The sequence below is a fragment of the Gavia stellata genome, chromosome 1 (genome assembly GCF_030936135.1).
Source record: "Gavia stellata isolate bGavSte3 chromosome 1, bGavSte3.hap2, whole genome shotgun sequence".
NCBI lineage: Eukaryota > Metazoa > Chordata > Aves > Gaviiformes > Gaviidae > Gavia > Gavia stellata.
In genome coordinates this window covers 75,166,551-75,189,810 of record NC_082594.1, presented here as the reverse complement: position 1 = coordinate 75,189,810, position 23,260 = coordinate 75,166,551, and the positions used below count along the sequence as shown (strand labels likewise).

The 23,260-nt window shown below is 39.9% G+C and overlaps 1 protein-coding gene across 1 annotated transcript in view; it reads right to left on the bottom strand.

Annotated features, from left to right (window-relative positions):
• The window catches only part of LOC104264807 (cohesin subunit SA-2), a 64,191-nt gene that overhangs the window by 27,239 nt on the left and 13,692 nt on the right, over window positions 1-23,260 (bottom strand). Inside the window, exons 6-12 of the mRNA XM_059826290.1 lie at window positions 22,024-22,095; window positions 19,572-19,776; window positions 18,351-18,502; window positions 17,022-17,095; window positions 16,447-16,570; window positions 11,378-11,476; window positions 9,229-9,308 (exon numbers count right to left, since the gene is read on the bottom strand). Coding sequence (XP_059682273.1) covers window positions 9,229-9,308; window positions 11,378-11,476; window positions 16,447-16,570; window positions 17,022-17,095; window positions 18,351-18,502; window positions 19,572-19,776; window positions 22,024-22,095 — 806 coding nt within the window. The remainder of the gene's footprint in view (window positions 1-9,228; window positions 9,309-11,377; window positions 11,477-16,446; window positions 16,571-17,021; window positions 17,096-18,350; window positions 18,503-19,571; window positions 19,777-22,023; window positions 22,096-23,260) is intronic.

Below are 23,260 nucleotides of genomic sequence, written 5' to 3'. Positions count from 1 at the left end.
AAAAAGAAAAGCTAACCAAAAAGAAAAGCTGCCTTACATACTTCAGGCAAGTTTTGGTGGCCTCTTTTAACATGGAGTTCCCTTGAGTATATATTTGCAGTAACAGGACAAATAGAAAGTGCTCTGAGTATATGTATCATGTAACCGGCATAACAGAAAATATTTATGTGACTCTTATTCAGCCATGTACAGAAGTGAGGGAATAGAATAAAAACGTGTCTATTGACGTTAAACAATAAGAAGCTGAAAGAGGTAACATGGTGCATTAGAGTATATGAATAAGCATTGCTGTGTCACATGAAGCCACAAATGAAGTATCAAATTTATTAAACTTCTACAAATTTAACAAGTGAGAGTAAAACAAAGACTGACAACAAATTGCACTTACAGGAGTAGAAATGGATGATACAGCAAGACTTTATATTAAAAGGCTATGGAGAATTTACTGAAATAAACTAGCAGTCTGACAGGGTTGCTTTCACTCTTTTTAATATTAATCTACTATTTAGTTCTTTTAAAGCACTAGTTTCTACAAAACTGCCCTTGTAATTTTCTTTATACATGCATATTTTTAAAAAAACCAACATGGACAGCTTCAAAAAGAAGACATTTCTATACAAACATACCATGATCTAGAGTAAGTCAACACAGGGTCCCAGAACAGCTGAGGATGGACAGCACCTCTAGAGATCATCTAGTCTAACTGCCTGCTCAGAAGAGGATCAGCTAGAGCAGGTTGCTGAGAGCTATGTCCAGTCAGATTTTGAATATCTACAAAGTTGCCTCTCTAGCAACATGTTCCAGTATTTGACCACCCCCTTAGTAAAAAACTTTTTTCTTATGCTTAAATGGAATTTCCTGTATGAGCATTCCAATCAAGTGTACACATTTTTTTATATTTGAATTTTTTATTCTTTATATTTCAGGTTTTCTTTTCCTAGCATATTTATGGAAATAGAGACACACAGGTGTTGTATTCACTATTTTAAAAAAAATTCCTTGCTTAAATTGTTCAGATAGCTTGAAGTGCACAGCAGCATGCCTGATATCTCTTTGGGTAGAAATTAAGGACTCTGCCTTTCCAGCACAAATGAATTTGCCTTTCCTTAGAAATTACCTTTCCTTAGAAAAGGACCTGCGGGTCCTGGTGGACACCAAGTTGAACATGAACCACCAAAGTGCCCTTGCAGCAAAGAAGGTTAATAGGTGTCCTGGGCTGCATTAGAAGTGCTGCCAGCGGGTCAAGGGAGGTAATTCTTACCCTCTACTCAGCACTGGTGAGGCCACACCTGGAGTGCTGGGTCCAGTGCTGGGCTCCCCAGTGCAAGAGAGACATGAGCATACTGGAGAGAGTCCAACGAAGGGCCACAAAGATGATAAAGGGACTAGAGCATCTCTCATGCGAGGCAAGACTGGGAGAGCTGGAACTGTTCAGCCTGCAGAAAAGAAGGCTTGGCGGGGGGGATCTTATCAATGTATGTGAATAGCTGAAGGGAGGGTGCAAAGAGGTCACAGCCAGGCTCCTTTCAGTGGTGCCCAGTGACAGAACCAGAGGCAACGGGCACAAACTGAAACACAGTGGGTTCCCTCTGACCATCAGAAAACACTTTTTTACTGTGAGGGTGACCGAGCACTGGCACAGGCTGCCCAGGGAGGTTGTGGAGTCTCCATCCTTGGAGATATTCAAAAGCCAGCTGAACATGGTCCTGGACAACTGACTGTATGTGGCCCTGCTTGAGCTGGGGGGGGTGGACTAGATGACCTCCAGAGGTCCCTTCCAACCTCAGCCATTCTGTGATTCTGAAATCCCAACCTCTTGGTTTTTAACTTTGTCTTCAAAGAGGCTAAGAATTTGCCCCAGTTATATTAACCTACAGCAGTGTTATTTCCTCCCTCCTCAAGATGAGAGTAGGTCAGATGTAATAGCTCGGGCCATGTATGAAGCATTGTCTAATAGCATAGAAACAAAAAAGGGGAAAACAACCCATTTCTTTGCAACACAAGCTGACAGACAATCATGACACCACTTGAGCACCTGATCTTTTTTTCTTTCTTGAATGAGTACCTACCTGCATATACTACTGCTTTTTTCACATATTGCTTAACCACTACTCTCGCTGATACAGTGAGGTTTGTATTCAAAACTTCCACTCAGATGAGCGCTTAGGGGTTTTACTTGCCTTTGGAAGTAGCAGCACTTGACTACACCTGTTACCACTAATACTACCACAGTAAATGGGTGCCTTTCTTTTTTACATACATAAGCCAATCATCAAACATACAAAGAATACTTCAAATACAGCAATAATACTGCTGCAAACTTACAGCCCTCAGAATGCCAAGCAACAGATAAAGGTTAAGCCAGAAATGCCTGCCAGTGTTTAGGTGCCTAAAAATAAACAGGCATGGCCTTCCACATACCAACGTCATGACATACCATTTTCTCCACACTTCAGTGTGAACTTGTCACGAAGAAGTTCGGATATCCTAGGGGGAAATCACAGACCATTTTGTTCTGCATATGGCACCTGATGCACTTTTCAAAGTTTTGCCACCTAATTCTTTTTGTTTTTACTGGCTGTGCAGGGAAAGATCTGGCACACGTTATGGGGACATTGGTAATCCAAGGTATAGCATCTCAGTCAAAACAAATCCGTTAATTTTGAATTTAAAATTAATTCAAGTTAAATACCCAAATCTGCAAATACACTGTAAAAACATCATTCGTGCACTAAGCACTATCAACCAAAAAATATGTGTTGAAAGTATTCCCATGTCCGAAATAAAATTTTTAAGTAGAAAAATCAGCTAATCTGTTCCATTTTCTCCGTCTTTCTATCCTGCTGTCATTGCAGATATTTCAAGACGACACTCCGGTGATGAGAAAGATGATAACATGGTTGCCACTACAATACAGGAAGAGTCCTTTCCCACTCACTTTAAAATAGGATTAGCATGTTGTAATACACTGTGATTCTATGATTTTGCTGTGACAGAAAGCAAGATGATGTACATTAGACAGATGCTGTATGGTATGCTGTTTTGGTTAGGAAACATAACCCTAGGAGACATGCAATTCTTATTTTTTCTTGTTAACTCTTCAGACAGGAAAGGTAAGATTTCAGAATAGAGCTCAAGGTTCTTGAATAGAGGTGCATGATGGCAGAAAAATGCTGAAGATAACTTCCAAGAAAGCATAAACCTGAGAGGATGGAAAAGAAGAGAAGACAGAGGAGAAAGCACATGCCTTTGCTCCATTTTGGTCTTTCACTTTTGTTTTGTTTGGAATAGGTTTGACAAAGCACTACTATAACTCCACCTGAATAGGGGTGTGGTGGACCTGAAGGAATCACAGAGGAGCTGTGAGAAGCTCCATGCCATTCTCTTTTGATGGTACCTAATCTTCTACAACCAAGTTACTCATGCAAGAAATCAGAGCTGTGCTGTATAATTTGTTTCGTTGTTTCGTATGGTACTTCTATCAACTTCATAAAAACATTTCTTTATTTTTCCTAAAAGCCACTAAACAAGACAAAAGTGGATAACTTCCTTATTTGTATGCAAAGCACGTCTCTCTCCCCAGCTTATTTTTTTACAATCACATGAAAACACTATTAATGATAGCATTGAAGCCTTCAATATAACATAACTGTTTTTCTGCATGATGGCTTGTCTGAATAAATTTGCTAGATACAATGCATTTGCCTATCAAATGTCACTTTCTCCTTTTCTCCTCCAAATTCCATGGCTTCGCTATAAAGTAACACTACAGAATCACAGAGTTCAACTCTCTGCTGACACTGAATTACTTATCATGGGACATCTACGTCTACTACTAGAAGTAGTCACATATATCTTCGGGGAAGATTATGGAGAGGCTCATCTTGAGGGCGCTCATGGGACACGTGCAGGGATCAGGCCCAGCCAGCACGGGTTCATGAAAGGCAGGTCCTGCTTGACCAACCTGATCTCCTTCTATGACCAGGTGACCTGCCTAGTGGATGAGGGAAAGGCTGTGGATGTTGTCTGTCTGGACTTCAGCAAAGCCTTTGACACTGTCCCCCACAGTATTCTCCTGGAGAAGCTGGTGACTCGTGGCTTAGACAGGTACACTCTTCGCTGGGTAAAAAACTGGCTGGATGGCCGAGCCCAGAGAGTTGTGGTGAATGGGGTGAAATCCAGTTAGCGGCCGGTCACAAGCAGAGTTCCCCAGGGCTCAGTTTTGGGACCGGTCTTGTTTAATATATTTATCGATGATCTGGATGAGGGGATAGAGTGCACCCTCAGCAAGTTTGCAGATGACACCAAGTTGGGAGGGAGTGTTGATCTGCTGGAGGGTAGGAAGGCTCTGCAGAGGGATCTGGACAGGCTGGATCGATGGGCCCAGGCCAATTGGATGAAGTTCAAGAAGGCCAAGTGCCGGGTCCTGCACTTTGGCCACAACAACCCCAGGCAACACTACAGGCTTGGGGACAAGTGGCTGGAAAGCTCCCCTGCAGAAAAGGACCTGGGGGTGTTGATTGACAGCCGGCTGAAGATGAGCCAGCAGTGTGCCCAGGTGGCCAAGAACTGGGGTTGTTCAGTCTGGAGAAGAGGAGGCTGAGGGGAGACCTCATCGCTCTCTACAATTACCTGAAAGGGGGTTGCAGAGAGGTGGGTGTTGGTCTCTTCTCCCAAGTGACTAGTGACAGGACAAGAGGAAATGGCCTCAAGTTGCACCAGGGGAGATTCAGATTGGATATTAGGAAAAAGTTCTTTACAGAGAGAGTGGTGAAACACTGGAACAGGCTGCCCAGGGAAGTGGTGGAGTCACCCTCCCTGGAGGTATTCAAGGAGCGTGTGGATATGGCACTGTGGGATGTGGCTTGATGGGCATGGTGCTGTGTGGTGTGGGTGGGTTGTTTTTGGTGTGGGTTGTGGTGCGTTTTGTGGGTGGTTTGTGTTTTTGGGTGTTTGGGGGTTTTTTTGTTTGTTTTTTTGTTTGTTTTGTTTTTTTAATGGTTGGACTTGATGATCTTACAGGTCTTTTCCAACCTTAGTGATTCTGTGATTCTGTGATATTATTTGCCATGGCATACTTTGCCAAAAGCAGTTTTCAAATTTCTCCTACAGTGTAGCCCTTTCCTCTCCAAACTAAGACAACCTCCCCAGTTTAGTTGAAAATTGGAAGGGAGTCTAAAACTTTTAAGCACAGCAGTGATGTATCCCTACTTGACTTAGGCCTCCTGTGATAAGCAGAACACTGGGAACTTAGAAGCCTCGGTTTCTCACCAGAGAGTGGTGAAGTATTGGAACAGGCTACCCAGGGAGGTAGTAGAGTCACCATCACTGAAACTGTTCAAGGAATGTGTGGACGTGGCATTGTGGGACACGGTTTAGTGGGCATGGTGGTGTTGGGTTGATGGTTGGACTTGATCTTACAGGTCTTTTCCAACCTTAATGATTCTGTGATTTTTGACTTTTAAGTTGGATTAACTCTACTGACCACTGTCAAAGCACTGTGGTGAGAATTAGTGTATTTATGAGCTCCATTAAAGAGCTTTCAAAATATTTATGTGAAGTCCTCAATGAGTGCAATATACTCACAGTTCTCACTAAGGCAGCTCTTCCAGATTTCAAGCTTGAGAGATTTGTGTTTTAAACTCAGTTTAATTTCTAGTTACATTTAACTAATGTAATACAAAGTAATTTTCCCCTTTGCTATTTACATATTCAAGCTATCTGTAGATTTATGCCCCTACCTGTACCACTTGCAACCTTTCCCCAGTCATCTACTACAGTTACCTAATTACTTTTGCTGTTCTTTTCCAAAATCCCTCTATTCTTTTAGGTAGTTAAGCACAAAAAATTGAACAGAATTGTCTGGCAGTAGGCACACTAAACTAATTTGCCTCCTAAAGGGCAATGTTTTCAGTAAGATTCCTTGGTCTCTCATTGTCACTCATGTTTTCTACCTCTTTATTTCCTTCCTAGTTCTATTGCCTCTCAGATACTTTGCAACATTAATGCTAACAATTATGCATAATTCAGTAGCATTAATAATTTCTATTATGCTAAACCTCATAGGCTCATTTCAGTTTGAGGATCACTTCATGCCGTGTAAAAATAGAAATCCACTAGCCCAAAGACCTTGGCATTCAATTGAGACAACATGCAGCAAACAAGAAGAAAAAAATCTCAGCTCACAGAGATAGACAAGATGAAAATACAAATATGGATATGAAAAGACAGGTATATGCATAGCAAGAGGGGTTTGAGTGAGCACTGGAATTTTTCTTTAATAATGCAACACATCTAAGTGAATTGAAAAGATCAGTGTTATCACTGCCTCTCTAGGTAGCAAGAGAGAGAGAATGTAAAGGCCAGCATAGCAGTTTTATGGGTCAGTAGTATGCAGAGTAGTCGATATATATTCCACAGGACTGGATTGCAGTGATGGTTAAGAGGTGGTCAAAGCTGTTACTAACATACATGGAGCGCAGCTCCACTGCAACCATAAAACATCACAAAAATAATTAATTGGCAACGAGGTCTTGCTACTATACTCACCCAAAAGACAATTACGGAAGCTAGTAAAAGAGAGTTACTGATACAGTAAATTTTCCCCAAGAAAGTCACAGAGCACTCAGTGGACTAACTGGAAGAAAAAAGTTACTCCTGGCCTTGCTTCTTGCCAACACGTCATGAAACAACAAAAGATTTATTCTAAGATTAGAGGCATGTTCTAGAGGTCAGTACCTGACCGGTTAAGATTGTATTATTTGTTAAAAATAATCCATGATTCCAAATCAAATATAGGGAGTTCATGAGACAGAGGTTCTTGCCCGTAGCTTTAAAAATGGAAACTTGATCGGAAGGGTCTTTCAGGCCTCGCTAGAAATGCAAGTTGGGCAACTAGAATTCAGTTGCCAAGTTTGCAGATGACAAAAATGAGCCATCCACAGAGAAGCCAATACAGCATGACAAAAGCAGCAAAAAATTTGATTACATGAATGCATACAAGTAGAAGAGCCGTTTATACAAGCTGTCATTTATTATTCTTTAAAGGCTGTGAAGTTGCTGTCCCAACCCCATTTCATGCTTTACTGCATTTATCAAGCAGTGTTACTGCTCAATATCCAGATACTGGGTTTGAGCTATGAGATGCACTTATTTGAGACACACTACCCCTGAAATTTCTTTGCTTCTACAATGCTAGTAGTGAGCCCTTTCTGACACTATTGTAGGTACTGAGGCATAAGCTTTCCCCCTGCTAAAAAGGCATCTTGATGCAGGCTCTTATTAAGAAATCTGTACACGTGACTGTCTGTATTGTCTGCATTCTCGTCACACAGGTTTTATAGACTGGTCAGTACTAGTCTTATCAAAGAGAAGAGGTGTCATTGAATTCGCTGATTGAGTCCCCAGTTCCCACTTTCATCACTCCAATAATTTTGTCAAAGCAGCAGGGCTCAGAGCAACTGGTGGGGGGAGGGGAGCAGAAAGGAGGATGGCTACACAACAGATGAGCAAGAAGAAAAAGTAGCATGTATTTGCTAGGCCTCCACACAACCTAATTAAAAACAATTTCAAAATGTATTCATTTTGCTTATGAAAACTACATTTTATGATGGAAAAATGTCATTCAGAAAACTTTAGAAGGCATTTACTCATATTGGAAAACATATTTAAGAAAAATAAGGAAAAAACTGCTTCAGGGAAAAAGAAACTGATCAAAATTTTATAGCTGCATCTTGCATTAATGAGAACATGATCCCTCATAATAAAGCCAGAGATGATAAACAGCTGCAGTGCCAGTATAGCACTTGTTAGTTCAGATACAGAACAAGGGCAGCCGTTAACTGGTGTATGGCATCTTTGTACTTCATCAATGGTGTGCTGCTCCTCCTAGCACAGGGGCACGTTATACACAGACACAGCATTGTGCTTTGTTCCAGTAGCTACACACCATGGAGAACCAAGGGATGTAGAAATGGATATTGTAAACACAGAAACAATATAACCCTAGCTACTACTAGTGAGGCCCAAACAATGGTACTCCCTTCAGAAAAGCATACTATGTTCAGAGCATCAGATGCTGTTCTGACATGTATGTTGAAGTAGGCCTACAGAAATGCCACTCAAATCAATGGAGCATGAAGTGAGGTAGGAGACCAGGCTATAAAGCAGCATTTCAATATACAAACGCACTTGAAATTTAATGTAAATACCTACAGCACCATATTATTTGGTCATTAAGGTCTACATCCTCACCTAGCAATGACCAATACTTCTGGCTTAAATGGAAAAGCGAATCCCACAAGGCTACTGGACAATACACCACATTGTACATGGAGGTAAGCATCCGCATCAGCAGAATTCAACTTATATCCTGAGACAGAAGAGACACTTACTGAGTCCTAACATCTCAACTGTATTAACAATGAAATGCAGTGGGGTTTTTTATCCTCATTTTGCACTGAAAAAGAGGGACAGAGAATTTACTCTTCACCTATTTTGCAAATAAAGCCATTTCTAAAATAAACATGCTTCTCAAGGATTTATCAGAATAGGATTCATATACTTCTGTACCATTAGTCTAGTTTTTCCCCACACTTCCAACTTGCCATTATCCTACCAAATCTATGGCTGGCGGGTAATTTCCCAAGAAAACAACTCTTCTGTTAGTTTTCCACTTCAGCAAAACCAAAGTATCATACACTTGCTCATTTCCCATCAGTCAGTCTGCTGTGGCCTCAACAGCTCCCAGGTTCTCTGCCATGGAGCCAAGAATCTGCAAGTCCAAATTCTAGCAACAGCCTCAAAGCTCAAGGCTTCCTGCATCAGGTGGGAAGACAGGGAAGATGGGAGTTCCCTGAGCTCCTGGTCAAGGCCTGGCAACCCTGGGGCAGAAGATGGGGTGGGGACCCCATCTTTGGTGGGGACTTCCCCTGAGACAGGCAAATGCTCTATTTGAGAAAAGCCAAAATTAAAATGTGGAATTTCCTTTCAGAGGGAAGATATAAAAATGTAGTTTTCATACTGAATCTCGGCACAAGGGTTTTCTTAACATTGGTATTTCCCACAGAAAGAAAATGCCATGTCTTGAGCAGCTTTAACTGTAACTCATATCCTGCCAGGAGCAACTGTTTCCCAGCATGTAACTAATTACAGGAAGATTAATCAGGATTGTATCTGGATCTTGTTGCCATTAAAACAATACAGTAAATTAAAAAAGAAGTTATTTACTGTGACATAAGCATCAAGAGTTTCATGGCTTGAACTGCTACTTCATGGTCCTTGTCCAGAGGCATGGACACAATTCGATCCTAATGGATGTAAAATGACAATAAAAAGATGTAACATGGTTTGTTCTCAATAAACATATATTCTTGCTACAGCTAGATCATCTACACTAGTAGAGCAGAGATTTATTTTTATTTCAGCAGCTATTTCCTAAGAGACATAAGGCAACTTGATTACTACCAAGTAGTTCCCCAGCCCCTGAAAATTTACAGCATGTTAATTTTTTAACTGAATTAATCATGCAGTAATATGATATTTTTTATAGATGTAATGTATGCGTTCACAAGAAATCAGCTACAGTCTACAAATTAAAAGTGACTGACAACTTGTTTCTAAGATGTTACTACTGGCACTTCAGTATGTTAAATGAAGGTAAGCCTCAAATTACAAGCATTATATAATCAGTTTCTCCCATCAACAATAAAGTGCATGTACCTACACATTACAGAAGCCAGTGCCTTGCTGGAAAGACAATTAAGACTTGAGTCATAAAGGTACTTCATGGAATAGCAGCAATATTCCTGACCTCCAGAATTCACACTATTGTAACTTGTTACACATGCAAACACCTCAGAAAACAGCAGAAATTTTCCTGCCCTATGTACCCAAGAACTCACACTCCTCAGTGCGGCCTAAATCTTTAAGGTATATTAAATCTTTGCACTTGCATGTTTTGGGACTAACAGCTTTCTCAGTTAACGTATAATTTCTAAATCTCTAGATTAATCTTACTTTGCACCTTCCTTTTTCTCACAACCCAGCTGCAAGGTGTGGCAGTCCATGAATCCTGAGTTTGAACACTCAAAGCTAACAGAGGGAGCATGTCAAACTCCTGCTTGTGGGAATGGATTGATGGTTATAGAATTACATTTCCCATCACTGAGAAACCATGATTTAAACTTTGGAAGATTCCAAATCAGTCTGTGTTTTGTGTGAAGCTGTTTGAGTTTCTTTTATTTACAGGGGAAGGAGGTGTTATGTTTGGGTTGGGTTTTTTTGACTGGTGGGATGGAGTTTGCAATAATCCATTTACATAGCATCCTCCACACAGAGGGAGATCGCAGTACAGACAGATGGGAGCTATTTCATCAGTCTGTGAATACCAATCCTGCAGTTGCTTACACAGCTTACAGCAACCTTCCTTTAACAAGAAAGATAAAGGACTACTACAAAACTGTTTAAAACAGGGGTTAATCTTACGTAGCCAAGTTTTAATCCAAATAATTCATTCTTAAGATACCAATATTAATCTATTTCTTGTTCTTTGAGGATGGGCTATAGGTATTTTTTGCTATTAGCAACTACTTTGGCATACAGGTAAGCCCTGCATCTGTCGCAAAAAGAATATGAATTACCACCACATGCAAGCATTGATTATGTACTGATTCAGAGGGACTGAGATATCAATCACAGCACTTTGAGATTTCTTATTCAAGTACCAAAAAGGCCCAGCCCCGTTGGGATAAGAGTAGCTGATGAAATCATTACCAAGGGCAGGATTAAAAAAGTAAAGGGCTTACTTCTTAAATGAGTCAGGATGTTGGAATATGATAAAGGCAATGTACAGGGTCAGTGCGGTCACAGAACAAGCTCTCAAAATTACAGCATGTCATCTGACTTGTTCAGAAAGGAGATAAGGGATCCTTCTTCAAGATTCATACTGACATGGTGGATCAACAGAGAGCCATTCCCACATCAGTGTAACACATGGTCAGTCAATCCAGTATCTACAAGGTTAATCCATTATCAGGAGCAGCAAAAAAAAGGACCTTTAGAGTATGAAACTCTTTGCCATGTGCCAAAGATCCTGTAAAAAAATCTGGGCTATTCTGAATGAATGGTGGAGATAACTGACCACAGTGCACGCTAACACCATTTTGTGCACGAACTGAAGTGAAATAGAAAATTCCATAGAAACAGAGGGACAAATCTCTGCAAAACTCCTTCATCCACTCAGTCAAGCAGACTGTTTCTGCAGTAGTCTAAGCTCAGGTCAGTCAAGACAGTGGGGAGATCAGGTCTGATCAAAACATCGGACCCTGTGTATACACCCAACCCAGACTTAAAAAATAGCAAACAGTAATCTATTTACCTTGAATCTGCTAGTAAAGAGATCCATCCTGGAAACAAGTTCTTTTCTGCTATAAATTCCTTGCAGTCCCAGAAGACACTTCAACCGCACTTCAGCTTGCTACAAGACAAAGAGAAATCAGCTAACAGTTAAAAACATGTATCTTTGATGTTATTCACTATTGGTATTTATATTATGGACATAAGAGTTCTTTGTGGGTGCCTACAGCAGACTACCCAAATACTGACCCATCTTCTTTACTAGTGATATCAGTACTATTTTGTTTGTGTGCACACACGCACATCTCACACACACAAAGACACAGAGAGGAAGCCTGCAGTGAGTCAAACTTAAAGGTGACATCAAAGTTTGTGTTAGGCTCCCTAAGAGACAAAAGAAACTCTCACAGACCTTACAGTTAATAAAAGCATCACAATGCAAAAGATGCAGGAATTGTGCTATTCACCTGATATACAAAGACAAGAGTATGGATGACCTACTTAATACAATCAGCAGTCTTCCATACATCAGACTGCTTGCTTCCTTTCAACATTTGACTCAGGCAATTGTTAAACACTGACAAGGGCTCCAAGAAATTCTGGTCCAGCAAAAATTCCCAGAGGAAGAGGTACACCTCAGAAATGTACTAGCTTATCATTGTGGGTTCTCACAGAGTCAAATGTTACTCCTTCTCCCTACTTCTGTTTTACACTAGAACACTATATTTTAAGCATTCTAAGAAGAGAAGGATTGCTTTGAATTTGGCCTAATTAGTTAACTTAGGCAAAATACATTTAACCCTGCAAAGGTGTTATTTCATACTATTAGTACTGCTGCTTCCTTATCCAGCTTTTAAATTATCTTATGCGTATTGCTAAACCTTTCAAATGAAAAAGCTTTAAATGTCATTAAGGAAGTCATTTTGAGGATCTAGCATAGAAAAATCACTTTGCTCTGTAAACTTATAATGCTAAGAATATCAGCAGAGACACTTAAATGAACTGCAGGCTTTGAATCAGTCTCTTCATATTTCTTCCTTAATTCTTGCTAACAATAGCAGTAAGATAATCAAGGAAACCCAAGAAAGGAGACCACCTACAACAAGTTCCTGTTCACCTGCTTAGATGGAAAGCAAAGGATGATTCCCATTAGCAGGCTTTGACCAACAGTTTTGCATAAGGCAGCTTTTTGCTAGAAATATAAAACGAAAGATCAACAGGTGACAATGAGTACTGCTTTCTAATCTGCCTGTGACACACCAGCAGTACATATTCTATACTGTACTTTAAAATTAAAGGCCTTGTCTGAGAGACTGTCGCCCACACCTGCTGCTTCCTACAGCCACAAGGGCTCCACAGCACAGAACTCAACTCACGAACAGTCCCAACTTGGTACCCATCACTGCATGCTGGCACAAACTCCGCTCAGCCAACATACTGCAATCCTGGCTTCAGCTGCCCTCGGTATTTTATCATGAGGCTTTGCTTGTGAATAAGGACTACATTTGTGCTTGGGGAAAAGGAAAAAAAAATTTAAAAAAAAGGAAAAAAGTTTGTGATTGTTTGTTGGATGGTCCTTGGCACACAGCTAGTAATGTCATTTGCATTTGTCAGTCAGGTAGCATTCAAGCATAGGTCTGCAGATAAAAAGTTTAACACATTAAACAAAACCACCTGCCTCCCAAGGTATCCCATTCCTACCTGAAAGCTCTCAGTCATAACCATATAGGTATATGTTTCTTTTAAGCATTGGGGAAATTAAAAACTATGAACAAATAACTACTTCTGCTAGGAATAGTTCTGCTGTCTTCCTATGTTTTCAGCTGCATTTTCTCCTTCTCAACCACCTCTCCTTTTCTAGATCGCTCCTCATAGCTTCTTGATCATTCAAAATTACTTCACCTACTTCTAAAACTATCTCACTGCTTATCTTCAGCTCCGTTCGACAGTAACATAGGCAAGTACAAACACCCAGCCATGTACTCCCCCCACCAGAACTACCATTCTAATCTTGATGAAATACCTGCCTGTTCGGTCTTTCAAAGCTGTGCAGAGTGAAGGGGAATTATGTAAGCACATTTTCAAGATACTCTGAACACAAGCTGTCCCTCAGCTGTATCATCATACATTTCAACCCTGACCTGCAGACTAGCAGAAAACATCGCTAAGATTGTGGGCAGCTCTAGTGACCCAAAGAGCTTCGCATGGGCTCCAGCACTGCTTAGACACATTCAGTTATGACATTTCAGCCTCACCACTATCACAGACATGGGGCCATTCAATAAGCCTTACAAATACAGGCTGGGACCTGGATGATTTGATGGCGTAGGTTTGGGTCGTTTTTTTCTCCCCAACACTCTACAAATAATAAATTGGGAAAACCAGGTCTACTTCTGAATCACTCCTGAACAGTGAAGACAATCCAGCTTACCTGTCCTACTGAGGTAAAACAATAAAAAAGCCCACCCCCACAAAAAGCATCAGCACGTACACACAGAGATGACCTTTGGAGCAGAAAACCACTATTTTAAGATGAACATTTGAAGAAAGAGGTATTTCAGAAATCGCCATAACAACAGGATCGATTTATAAAGCCATGTTGAATAGAAGGCAAAACTAAGAACCTTTTCTATTTCCCAAAATTTGTCAGGCAGATCACATGGTTAGGACACAGATGTTCATTTCAACAGCAAGTTCCTGTTTCCACAGGATTTCTTTGGGTGTTTTTCATAGTCTAATGAGAAAACCTCAACAACTTGCCCTGTAGTTCCAAACAAAGCTTGTCTAACATGGTCGGAGGTGCCAAGTGTGCATCTACATTTTCACTGTCTTTGCCTTCTCCTGTCTGCTCGTTCTGCCTTCTGCTTTCCCCATCCTTATTCTTCATCATCTTGATTTTTCTGGACTTTAACTCTGAACTTTTTACACAGCACTTCCCTTCAACACCTGCTGTTCAGATGAGCACTGGTTTGATTGGATCTGGATGCTGATTTATAGCTATATATTCTCTTGGAAGAACACTAGTGCCTTTGAGCACAAGCTAGGTGCCTGGGTTTCACAAATGCACTGATAGGTGACTGGGCTTATATATAACATTGTTCAACTGCACACAGATGTCAGATTTAGTATCAACTGTTGCTTGGTCTTCAAAAAAAAAAAGTTAAATTATTTCTAGCAGATGAACATAAACGAATCAAAAATGTATCTTTATAGCACTGTTCCACAACTCCTACTGGGCCAAAGATAGATCCTCATACAGAATTTTGAGCATATTACCACTGACTTTGGAGCACCTTCTTCCACCTAGGAAATAACCTTTCACATAAAAATATTATGTTTCTTACCAGGGTATAATGGCAAAATGGTATCTCACAGGAAAGAAAAAATGATTATATTCAAATAAAAGACTTTGAAGACAAAAATGTTAATTTTATACTTACTTCCCCCTCCCCTTCCACTTTAAAGCCTCCCAAATGACTCAACTTAATCTCTGTTTACAGCACTGTAGATGATCCTGGCCAGGTTTTTCCCCACCGTTAGAATACTTTTGTGGTTGTTCCACGCTGGGGCCTAAATTATTTGGCAGACATCTCTACGTTATATTCTAAAAGAAAATTGGCTCTGGGAGATACCAGTTTCTTGCCGCCCACCCCCAACAAGACGGGATGGAAATGCTTATTAAAGAGGAGTAGTGGGAAATAACATTCAGATGTACATAAAAGCACTGCTGCCCCTGCTGCTGCTAAAAATGCCCCCCTCTCATTTTGGAATCGGGCAATTTAACAGTGGCTGCAAATCACAAAGCACTGCAACCACCAGTAGTGGCACACTACCAGGCCTCGGCCAAATGTGGAATACAGAAGACTTCTCACTTTATCTCATTCTGCTTGCATCTGCACTGCTTTCAGATAATAACCTTTAGAAAAACAACTATTTCCAGTTCCCAATAAATGACACCGGATGAGCTATGTGCATTAATCAGAGACACCAGCTGTTAATTTTCACTGTACAGCAATGGGAATGAAGACACATCCTCTTCAAAAATTACTTTCTTTTGAGAATTCTCCCAACTGAACATATACTAAAAAGGTATTCTGATCAGATAAAATTTATGCAGGAAAAGACGACAGTTCTTTGTAAGATTTATTGTTCTAAAAAGCCAAATACTACCTTTACAGTAATGGCAAAACACCGGGAAATCAGAGGCTTTGTGCTCCCCCTCCTGGCTTTGTGGTAAACTACAATTTCATTCACAGAACACAAACATTACCTAAAGCTGACACAAAACTGAGGATGTTTCAGAGTTTATACAGAAGCTATATACACTTTAAAAGGTGGCCTGCAGAAGTACAGCGTGCCAATTTCGGTAATTAGTCATTGACGATAAATATTCCTATCACCCTAAAATCTCTCCTGGATTTTAGAAGCATGAGAAAAAGCATATTTTTGAGTTACTGTTTTCTTTTGGTTGTTTTTTTTTTCTTTTGTTTTTTTTTGTTTGTTGGTTTTTGGGGTTTTTTTGTTTTTTTGTTTTTTTGGTTTTTTTTAAATGTGCCTCTACTCAAAAATTTAAAACAAACTTACTGTAAGGAAAAGGAGAAAACCCTTTGGGAAATGACTGGACTTTCTGTAAATATTTTCTATATCCATTTAATTCCAAATGAGGAATGCAATATTGAAGACTATTTTTACTATAGGTAATATTTATTTGTTCATTTTTATAAAATAAAACAAAATTTTAAATGTAGCTGTCAAAACCAAAAGCAGAATTTTAGTCAATGTTTAACACTGCATGTGCTCAAAGGATACAAGCCATTTTACAATTTAGTAATAGCTCCCAATTCAGTAGCATATAAAAATAACTGCACACACAGGGACACACATTGCTACAGAACTGGAAAAAATGTTCTCTGTTATTTCATGCTACAACAGCTTTAAAAATAAAACCTGAAATGGGGAAGAAAGTAAATTCTCATTTGTACCACCAGAGTCTTAAACATCTACTCTCAAGAATTTAGGCGTTAGGATTCTTTAGAAAAAAAATTTAAAAATCCCATGTACTGTCCCCAGTAAGAAAAATTAAAACTTTACCTTATCATACAGCATCCACCCAATGTATTTTAAGTAGCTATCATTTAAAAAAGCATCTGGGTATGTTTTAATCCAGCTGCCAATTTCTTCAATGCAAGTTGCTCGGATCTCAGGGATCACATCACTGTGAAATTATAAAATTATAATATTGTTACATTAAAAATGCCTAATATATATTAATTATATTTTTTGCAATATTCTTATTTTATGGAATTGCAGAAAAATGTATAATACAGAATATTAAAAAATATCTTCATATTAATGCTCTAAGCTAGTCTTCAATCAAGAATTAGGCCACTTTTAGCTACAGATGTTTCATACAATAATTGTTTTGTAATTCTGGATATCTTCTCAATCACAAATGCATTGCTCTATAGCCAGCAGGAAGAACGTAAGAAACATACTTAAGAGAGGTCCTTTTGTAAGCCCAAATTCTTTAAAATAATTTAATTGCTACATTTTCCTTGACACCATCAGTGCCTCTAGATGTTTAACTTGACTCTGGTACCCAGACAATCTGAGCAAAAGTTTCTTGGGAACGCAGATAAACATCACAGCTTTATTTTTATTCTTACCGGTAACGGTTTAGAAAAGTCCCTTTGAAAATAGCATTCATCATGTTCTGTATCTCTAGAAGTTTCTGCTCATACTGAAATACAAAGAGAACCGAACGTTAATACTGGTTCCACAATTCACTACACATGAAAAATTTGCATCAGTGCACTTACAGTACTACTGTGCTGCAAATTGCTAGCATTTACACATGGTATCAACATAAAATGAGTGGTCTGTATCTACACTAGCAATTGGCCTTTTTGTAGCTATGTCCTGATGAAAGATTTATCAGATACCAACTGCCAGCCTGGATAACAAGGTACTTATTCGATATAGTGAGTCTTGATCTATCAATACACAGAAAGATACAGCACAACTATTAAGCAATCTTCACATATAGGTCCAAATTCTCTTCTTATGAACTTAAACAGAGATGGAAGAAAGGCAGACAAGTGAATTTTCAAAACGCACCTATTCCACAACGAGCATGTATTTTAACCAAGCCCTGAAAAATCTGGAAACCTAAGTCACTTAAAAACATTCTCTCATCAACAGCACCAGGAAGAGTGACAAGTTTGTTTCCTCACCCCCAACACACACATTTCCTCTGTTTTTCCCCAGAAGATCAGACTTACGATACGAAAAATCCCTGCCTCACCCAAACACTTCTTCCCACAAAAAAAGATATTGTTTCTATAACAGAGAAGTCCATGAGCATTCAAAGCTCAGAACAGAGGTAACTGATTCTAAGGTCACGCAAGAAGGAACTACGCTTGATGTTCATACATCAAGTCACCTCCACCCTCAGGCCAGAATTATTTCTTAGCTTACAGGCCTGTCTCTGGGAGTTGATAAGGAGCTGTCTGGCTGAGCAGGGAAGAAATGACAGAAACCAAACAGCAAGAAAGATACAGCTCATACCTGAAGTTACAATTTTTACAATGCATTACTTGTACAGAGATGGCAGCTACCCTGTGTCTTCTTCCATTCATTGAAATTCAGTTCAAGAACTAATATTTTGGCTTATAATTTTATAAACATATGAAAAACTGCACTCCCACAACACCAGAGCTACTAATGCAATTACATGTGTGTGTAAATCCATATTTGTGCAGAGATCAAGGGCTAATGATGCCAATTTAGAGAAGCAATTAGTAGGGCAGACATCACAATTTAACAGTTCATAGGGCAGTTATTACCTTAATCATTTTTGTACCACTTAATCTAGCCAGTCACAACTGCTCTGCACATGCATTAGATAAACATAAACCTCAAAGAACTGCAGTTATCAGTCAGCAATCCCTCTTTTTACATCTTCACGCATCTCCCATACAAGACACCTGCCTCACCTCTTTTCTTTTTGTCTCTAGCTGGTCAAGTCTGTAATTGGTCCTCTTGCCACTTATCCTCTTCTTCTCCACCTCATATAATGTTTGAGCATTGTGCTTGTTGACATCAAGGTTCAGATGTACGCTCACAACTGCTGTCAGAAGTTTCATTGCTAAAAGGAAACAAACCAAGCTTAGCTCAGAGATATGTAGCATAAATATATTCACCACTTTACCACAAAAAGCATACAATTAGCCAAATCCAGTTTATTATCCAAAATATGAACACTACTAGATTACAGTAATTTGCTTTAAAATGCAGTGTTTATTTTAAAGGCAGGCAATTATCAAAAACGGAAAATGTAGTGATATTACTGGTGATTCACAACTTTTGGGCAGAGTTCTAGTCAGAGAAGTAATTTACTGGACAATCTCTTCTTAGTTTATGTAAATTGATTTTTCTGCAAAAGGATCTAGAGTTGTGGAACAGGCGATTGTCAGTAACAAAAAGGAAAAAAGCCAACGGTGAAGCTAGCCCATAAAAGGCTGGGAATCTTAATATTTTACTTGAATTGACAAAAAATTCATGTTCCTCTAAGGATCACTAGATGGTTTGCATAGATTTCAAGTGGGGTTTTTGAGCCTTCAAAGCAAACAGTGTACTTTAGAACAAATGAGACTTTAAGTGTGCTTTGCACGGTAGAGAGGGTATTTACCGGCTTTAGAAAAAAAAAAAAGTAGTAGCTTTAATATCATCACGCTGCATGAAACAAAAATGTGTAACAAGCAATGTTCTTTTTAGCACAGGTACCACAAGAATAGCAGCTCTCCAGAGGAAGCTTTTATAGGTGAAGCATTTAATGCAACCTCATCACATTAGTTAGTGGAGGGAGGAAAACAACAAAATAGAAAACTGACTGTGAAAAATCAGTTACTGAAAAAAAAAAAATAAAAGAATCAGAACACAGCATAATTCTAAAGCTAGTAATGTCAGACATTAAAGAAAATTTCTTTAGAAAGAAAAAATTGGTCTAGATCTATCATATCTAAAGCATCCAAATTCCATTCAGATACACATGGGAACAAATAATTTATATTACAGTAACATACATCAGAAGGAAGGCACTGTCAGTGCATAAGAGAACAGTTGCTCCAGTAAAGAGAGCTTTTCAATTTTGAGCAGTTTTGTTTGTACAAGCCAACAGAACTCATGACCTACAGCAACTCTGTGAGTTATTTTACCTGCCAAAGTGCTTGTGTGTCTAAATGCTCTGACCATGGAGTCTGCCAAGCCTGTAAGCAGCGAGATGATAGTGTCCATCAAGTAGCTATCATATAGGATGCTGCACTGGCACTGTTGGACAAGCACCGCAATAAATTCACAGAAATTGGTCTTGAACTTCTTCCAGTAGGGTCCTGTTCTGATCAGCGGGTAGTCTTCATTGTCCTGCACAAGAAAGAAAAGTCAAGAGAAAGCACACTAATTAGTTTTGTTTGTGCACACCATTTACATCTCTCCCACTAAATATCAGAGAGTGTTTTGCTGACAGTCAGCTTCACCTCAGTCCCCCACGAACTCTTTTGATGGCTGTTAGTCGAAAGCAGGGATATGCAACTAGGTTACAAGCAAGTAGAGAGACAAACTAGCTTCATTAGAGCTACACTGTGATGATAGCTCACATCTGAAAACAATGTATGTGAGGTAGCTGTGAACAGACAGGTGGGAGAAGGCATGTGAAGCCACAGAATCATAAATAATTTTAATTGGCGTAAATCACGAGCGCTCCTGGCCTCTTCTACTTCTTTACAGGTAGTAGTGCTTCTCCACTTCCCCATCCTTCCTGTTCCTGCAAGTGCATGGTAAAATCCAGGAGGAAACTGAAGTGACTGAAAAATGAAAACAAACAACTGTGGTCTGAGCAGGATGGGACTGCTTTCCTCAGCAGCACTGCCAGCTTAAGGAGTTTATCAGGCTACAGCTTAATGACAAATACTGAGTCATTCACCTGTACCACCAGCACCTAGGTCTCTGAAAACCTCCACAGAAACAGTAAGTAGGCAATACTTTTGACATTATGCACAAAGCAAGCTACAATAAAACCACGAGAGTGTTCACAGTACAGCTGATACTGCCAGGAAGAAAACAGACAGATGGCAGTTCAAATGACTTCTCACACAAAATGGTGTGCCTCATGTGAAGAGCACACAAGGAATACTTTGTAGACAGCAACCTCAGGCACTGTGATCATTTATTTCACTTGCACCTCACAGATCCCAGGAATGGCTCTGAATATGAATTCACATCTTGATAGCTTCCAGGTGTGAATGGAGGCAGGGAACTCCAAAACTTCACTCACTACGGAAAACTTAATCCTGAAGGCAGGCCACTACTCCACTGGTCCTTCACTAGATGGTCAAACACCTTCTCAGCTGTATTCTGACATGCAGCTTCACACTCAGAATAACCTCGAGTACTTATAAAGTGCACTTCAGGCTCTTCTCTTGTGACTTTGTTTTCAAAGCACAGGACCCACTGCTTTCTTGAAAAATAAACACAAACACAGACTGATCTCAGGGTTGCCCACAACCCAAAGCACATTGGGAATTTGGAATTTGGGATGCATTCCTGATCACGTTGTAAGAGTCAGTTCAGAGCCTAACAGTAGTTGCAAGTGCCAAGACAGAAAGGGAAGTCCCCAGTAGGCCCCATTTAATGCTCCTTGATCATGACACAGACAGTAGAAAGACAACCTACAACTTCAGGAAATACCTACCTTATCACCGTAGCTTACTCCTCAATCTGAAAAGCAGCACAAATACAGGAAGACATCTCACTTTTTAATAGTATTTCTACTGTCCATGTTTATCATATTGGAATACTGTTTAATGGTAACATGCATACTGTAAATATATAGACAGCACAATGGGCACACCACCTAAATTTAGGTACCTAACCTGGGATTCCCTTAGATTCCCTCCATAACCAGTAGACAGAAGCAACTCTACTTCCAGAAACCAAGTGAGATTAGGCGCTTAACATAGGTTCTTCCAGAGAACTATTCAAATCACTCAACTGAGGCTCCTGCTCTGACTCATCTTGGAAATGTTTCTTTCATTCAGACTCTACAGAAAGAGAGGAAAGTCAAAGTAAAGTGCCAACAAGGAGTTAAGATGAATTCCCCACAATGCTGCAAGCGTTGTACGGGAAGAGGCATTACAGAAAAGCTGTTTCTGTTCTCAAAATATTCTTCCAATCAAACATTTATGTTTGCAAGAGAATGTTCTGATGAAACAAGCCTTTGAACAAATCTGTCTGCCAAAACGTCCATATGCGTACATGTGTGTGCACATATGCATGCACGTGCGCATGCGTGCGTGTGTGTGTAGACCTTGCTGGAAGGGGTGGGAAATGCTCTTGAACACCACTGCAACTTGACATCCACCAGTCTGTTAAAAATGCTGATGTCCCTTTGACATCAGTAGTGAGAAACGAGCACTTCAAAAGCGTACGTCCATCCAAACCAGAGGTCTAAAACAGACCAGATGAAGCAGACCTCAGAAGTGCATGATTATCTCCATTGACTAACGCACAGTTTAAGGTGGCTAGTTCTGATGTATTCGCCTACACTGGAAACAGGAAATACAGCCACAGAAAATGCTATACTACAGTTGCAGAGAACTACAAGAGTCCTACCATGTCCACCGGCCAAGTAACGGTCAGGATCCAAGGATAGGCCACAAATTTCTTGTACTGCAACCCAGTTTCCTGTAATGTACAAGACAAAATTTTAAAAACTTTTTGATGAAACGGCACAGTTAATTCATAAAGATAAAAACATCACAAACCATGCATCATATTTAAAAGTCTATTAAAACTTAAGACAATTTGTATTACAGGTGGCTCATATAATCCCATGCATTAAACAAAATCTAATTCATCTCAGTATTTTTTATTTATAACCAATGATAGAAGAAAAACACACTTTTATATAAAACCTGAGTTTTCTTGCTACAAGTAAGAGAGAACTTGTTTTTAAAATTTATAAGCAAACATATATAAGGTATAATCCTTATTATTAATTCTAAGATATGGCTCCTCAGCAAGTCTAAGAATACATCCCTTTCCAACATTTAGTAACTAGGTACTGTAAAACATCTAAACTCTAGAAAACCATCCTACAAAAGGACAAAGAACTGCAAGAAATAAAACGCCACATACAGGAAGAAAAACAGAAGAGAGAAACAGAATCACTTAAGAAAGAGGGAAAACAAAAAGCAGTGGTCCTAAAGACAAGCCTATCTCTCCACTGAGGAATACCACAGCCCACAAAGAGGAAATAAGTGCCTCAGTGACCACATTAAAGCCATTTTCTGCTTCCAGCGCCAGTACAAGTTTTCACAGAATCACAGAAAGACTGAAATTGAGAGGAACTCTTTGAGATCATCTAATCCAACCCCACCTGCTCAAGCAGGGTCAGCCAGAGCAGGCTGCCCAGTGTCGTGTGTGAACGGTACCCTCTGTTCCCAACCCCTGGTAATATTAGCATAACTAATGTCATTTTATGAGGCAAGCAACCATTTTCTGTGACCAAGCGGGTCATGTATTCACTCCCTGTCCCTCATTATCAGGCCCTGAAGGTCCTGTGAACCAAGCAGACAAACCAAACAGATTTCTTCTTCCCCTCCCTACTGGCCTCAAGGTTCCTGGGCACTAGGCCAACTACTCCCTTCCTCACTGGCCTCGAAGGTCCCAGGCACCCAGCCAGCCAGGTGGTGGTGATGACCCCATCACAGAACAGGGAAGTGTCACAGCACCCAGAGCACTGTCCATAAAATCAAGTGGTTGCAAGTCCTAAGTGGGGAACTTGGACCAGAGCTGCTGCTGGACAGTGAGACGCATGATGCCCAGTGGCAGGGACACCTCCACTGTC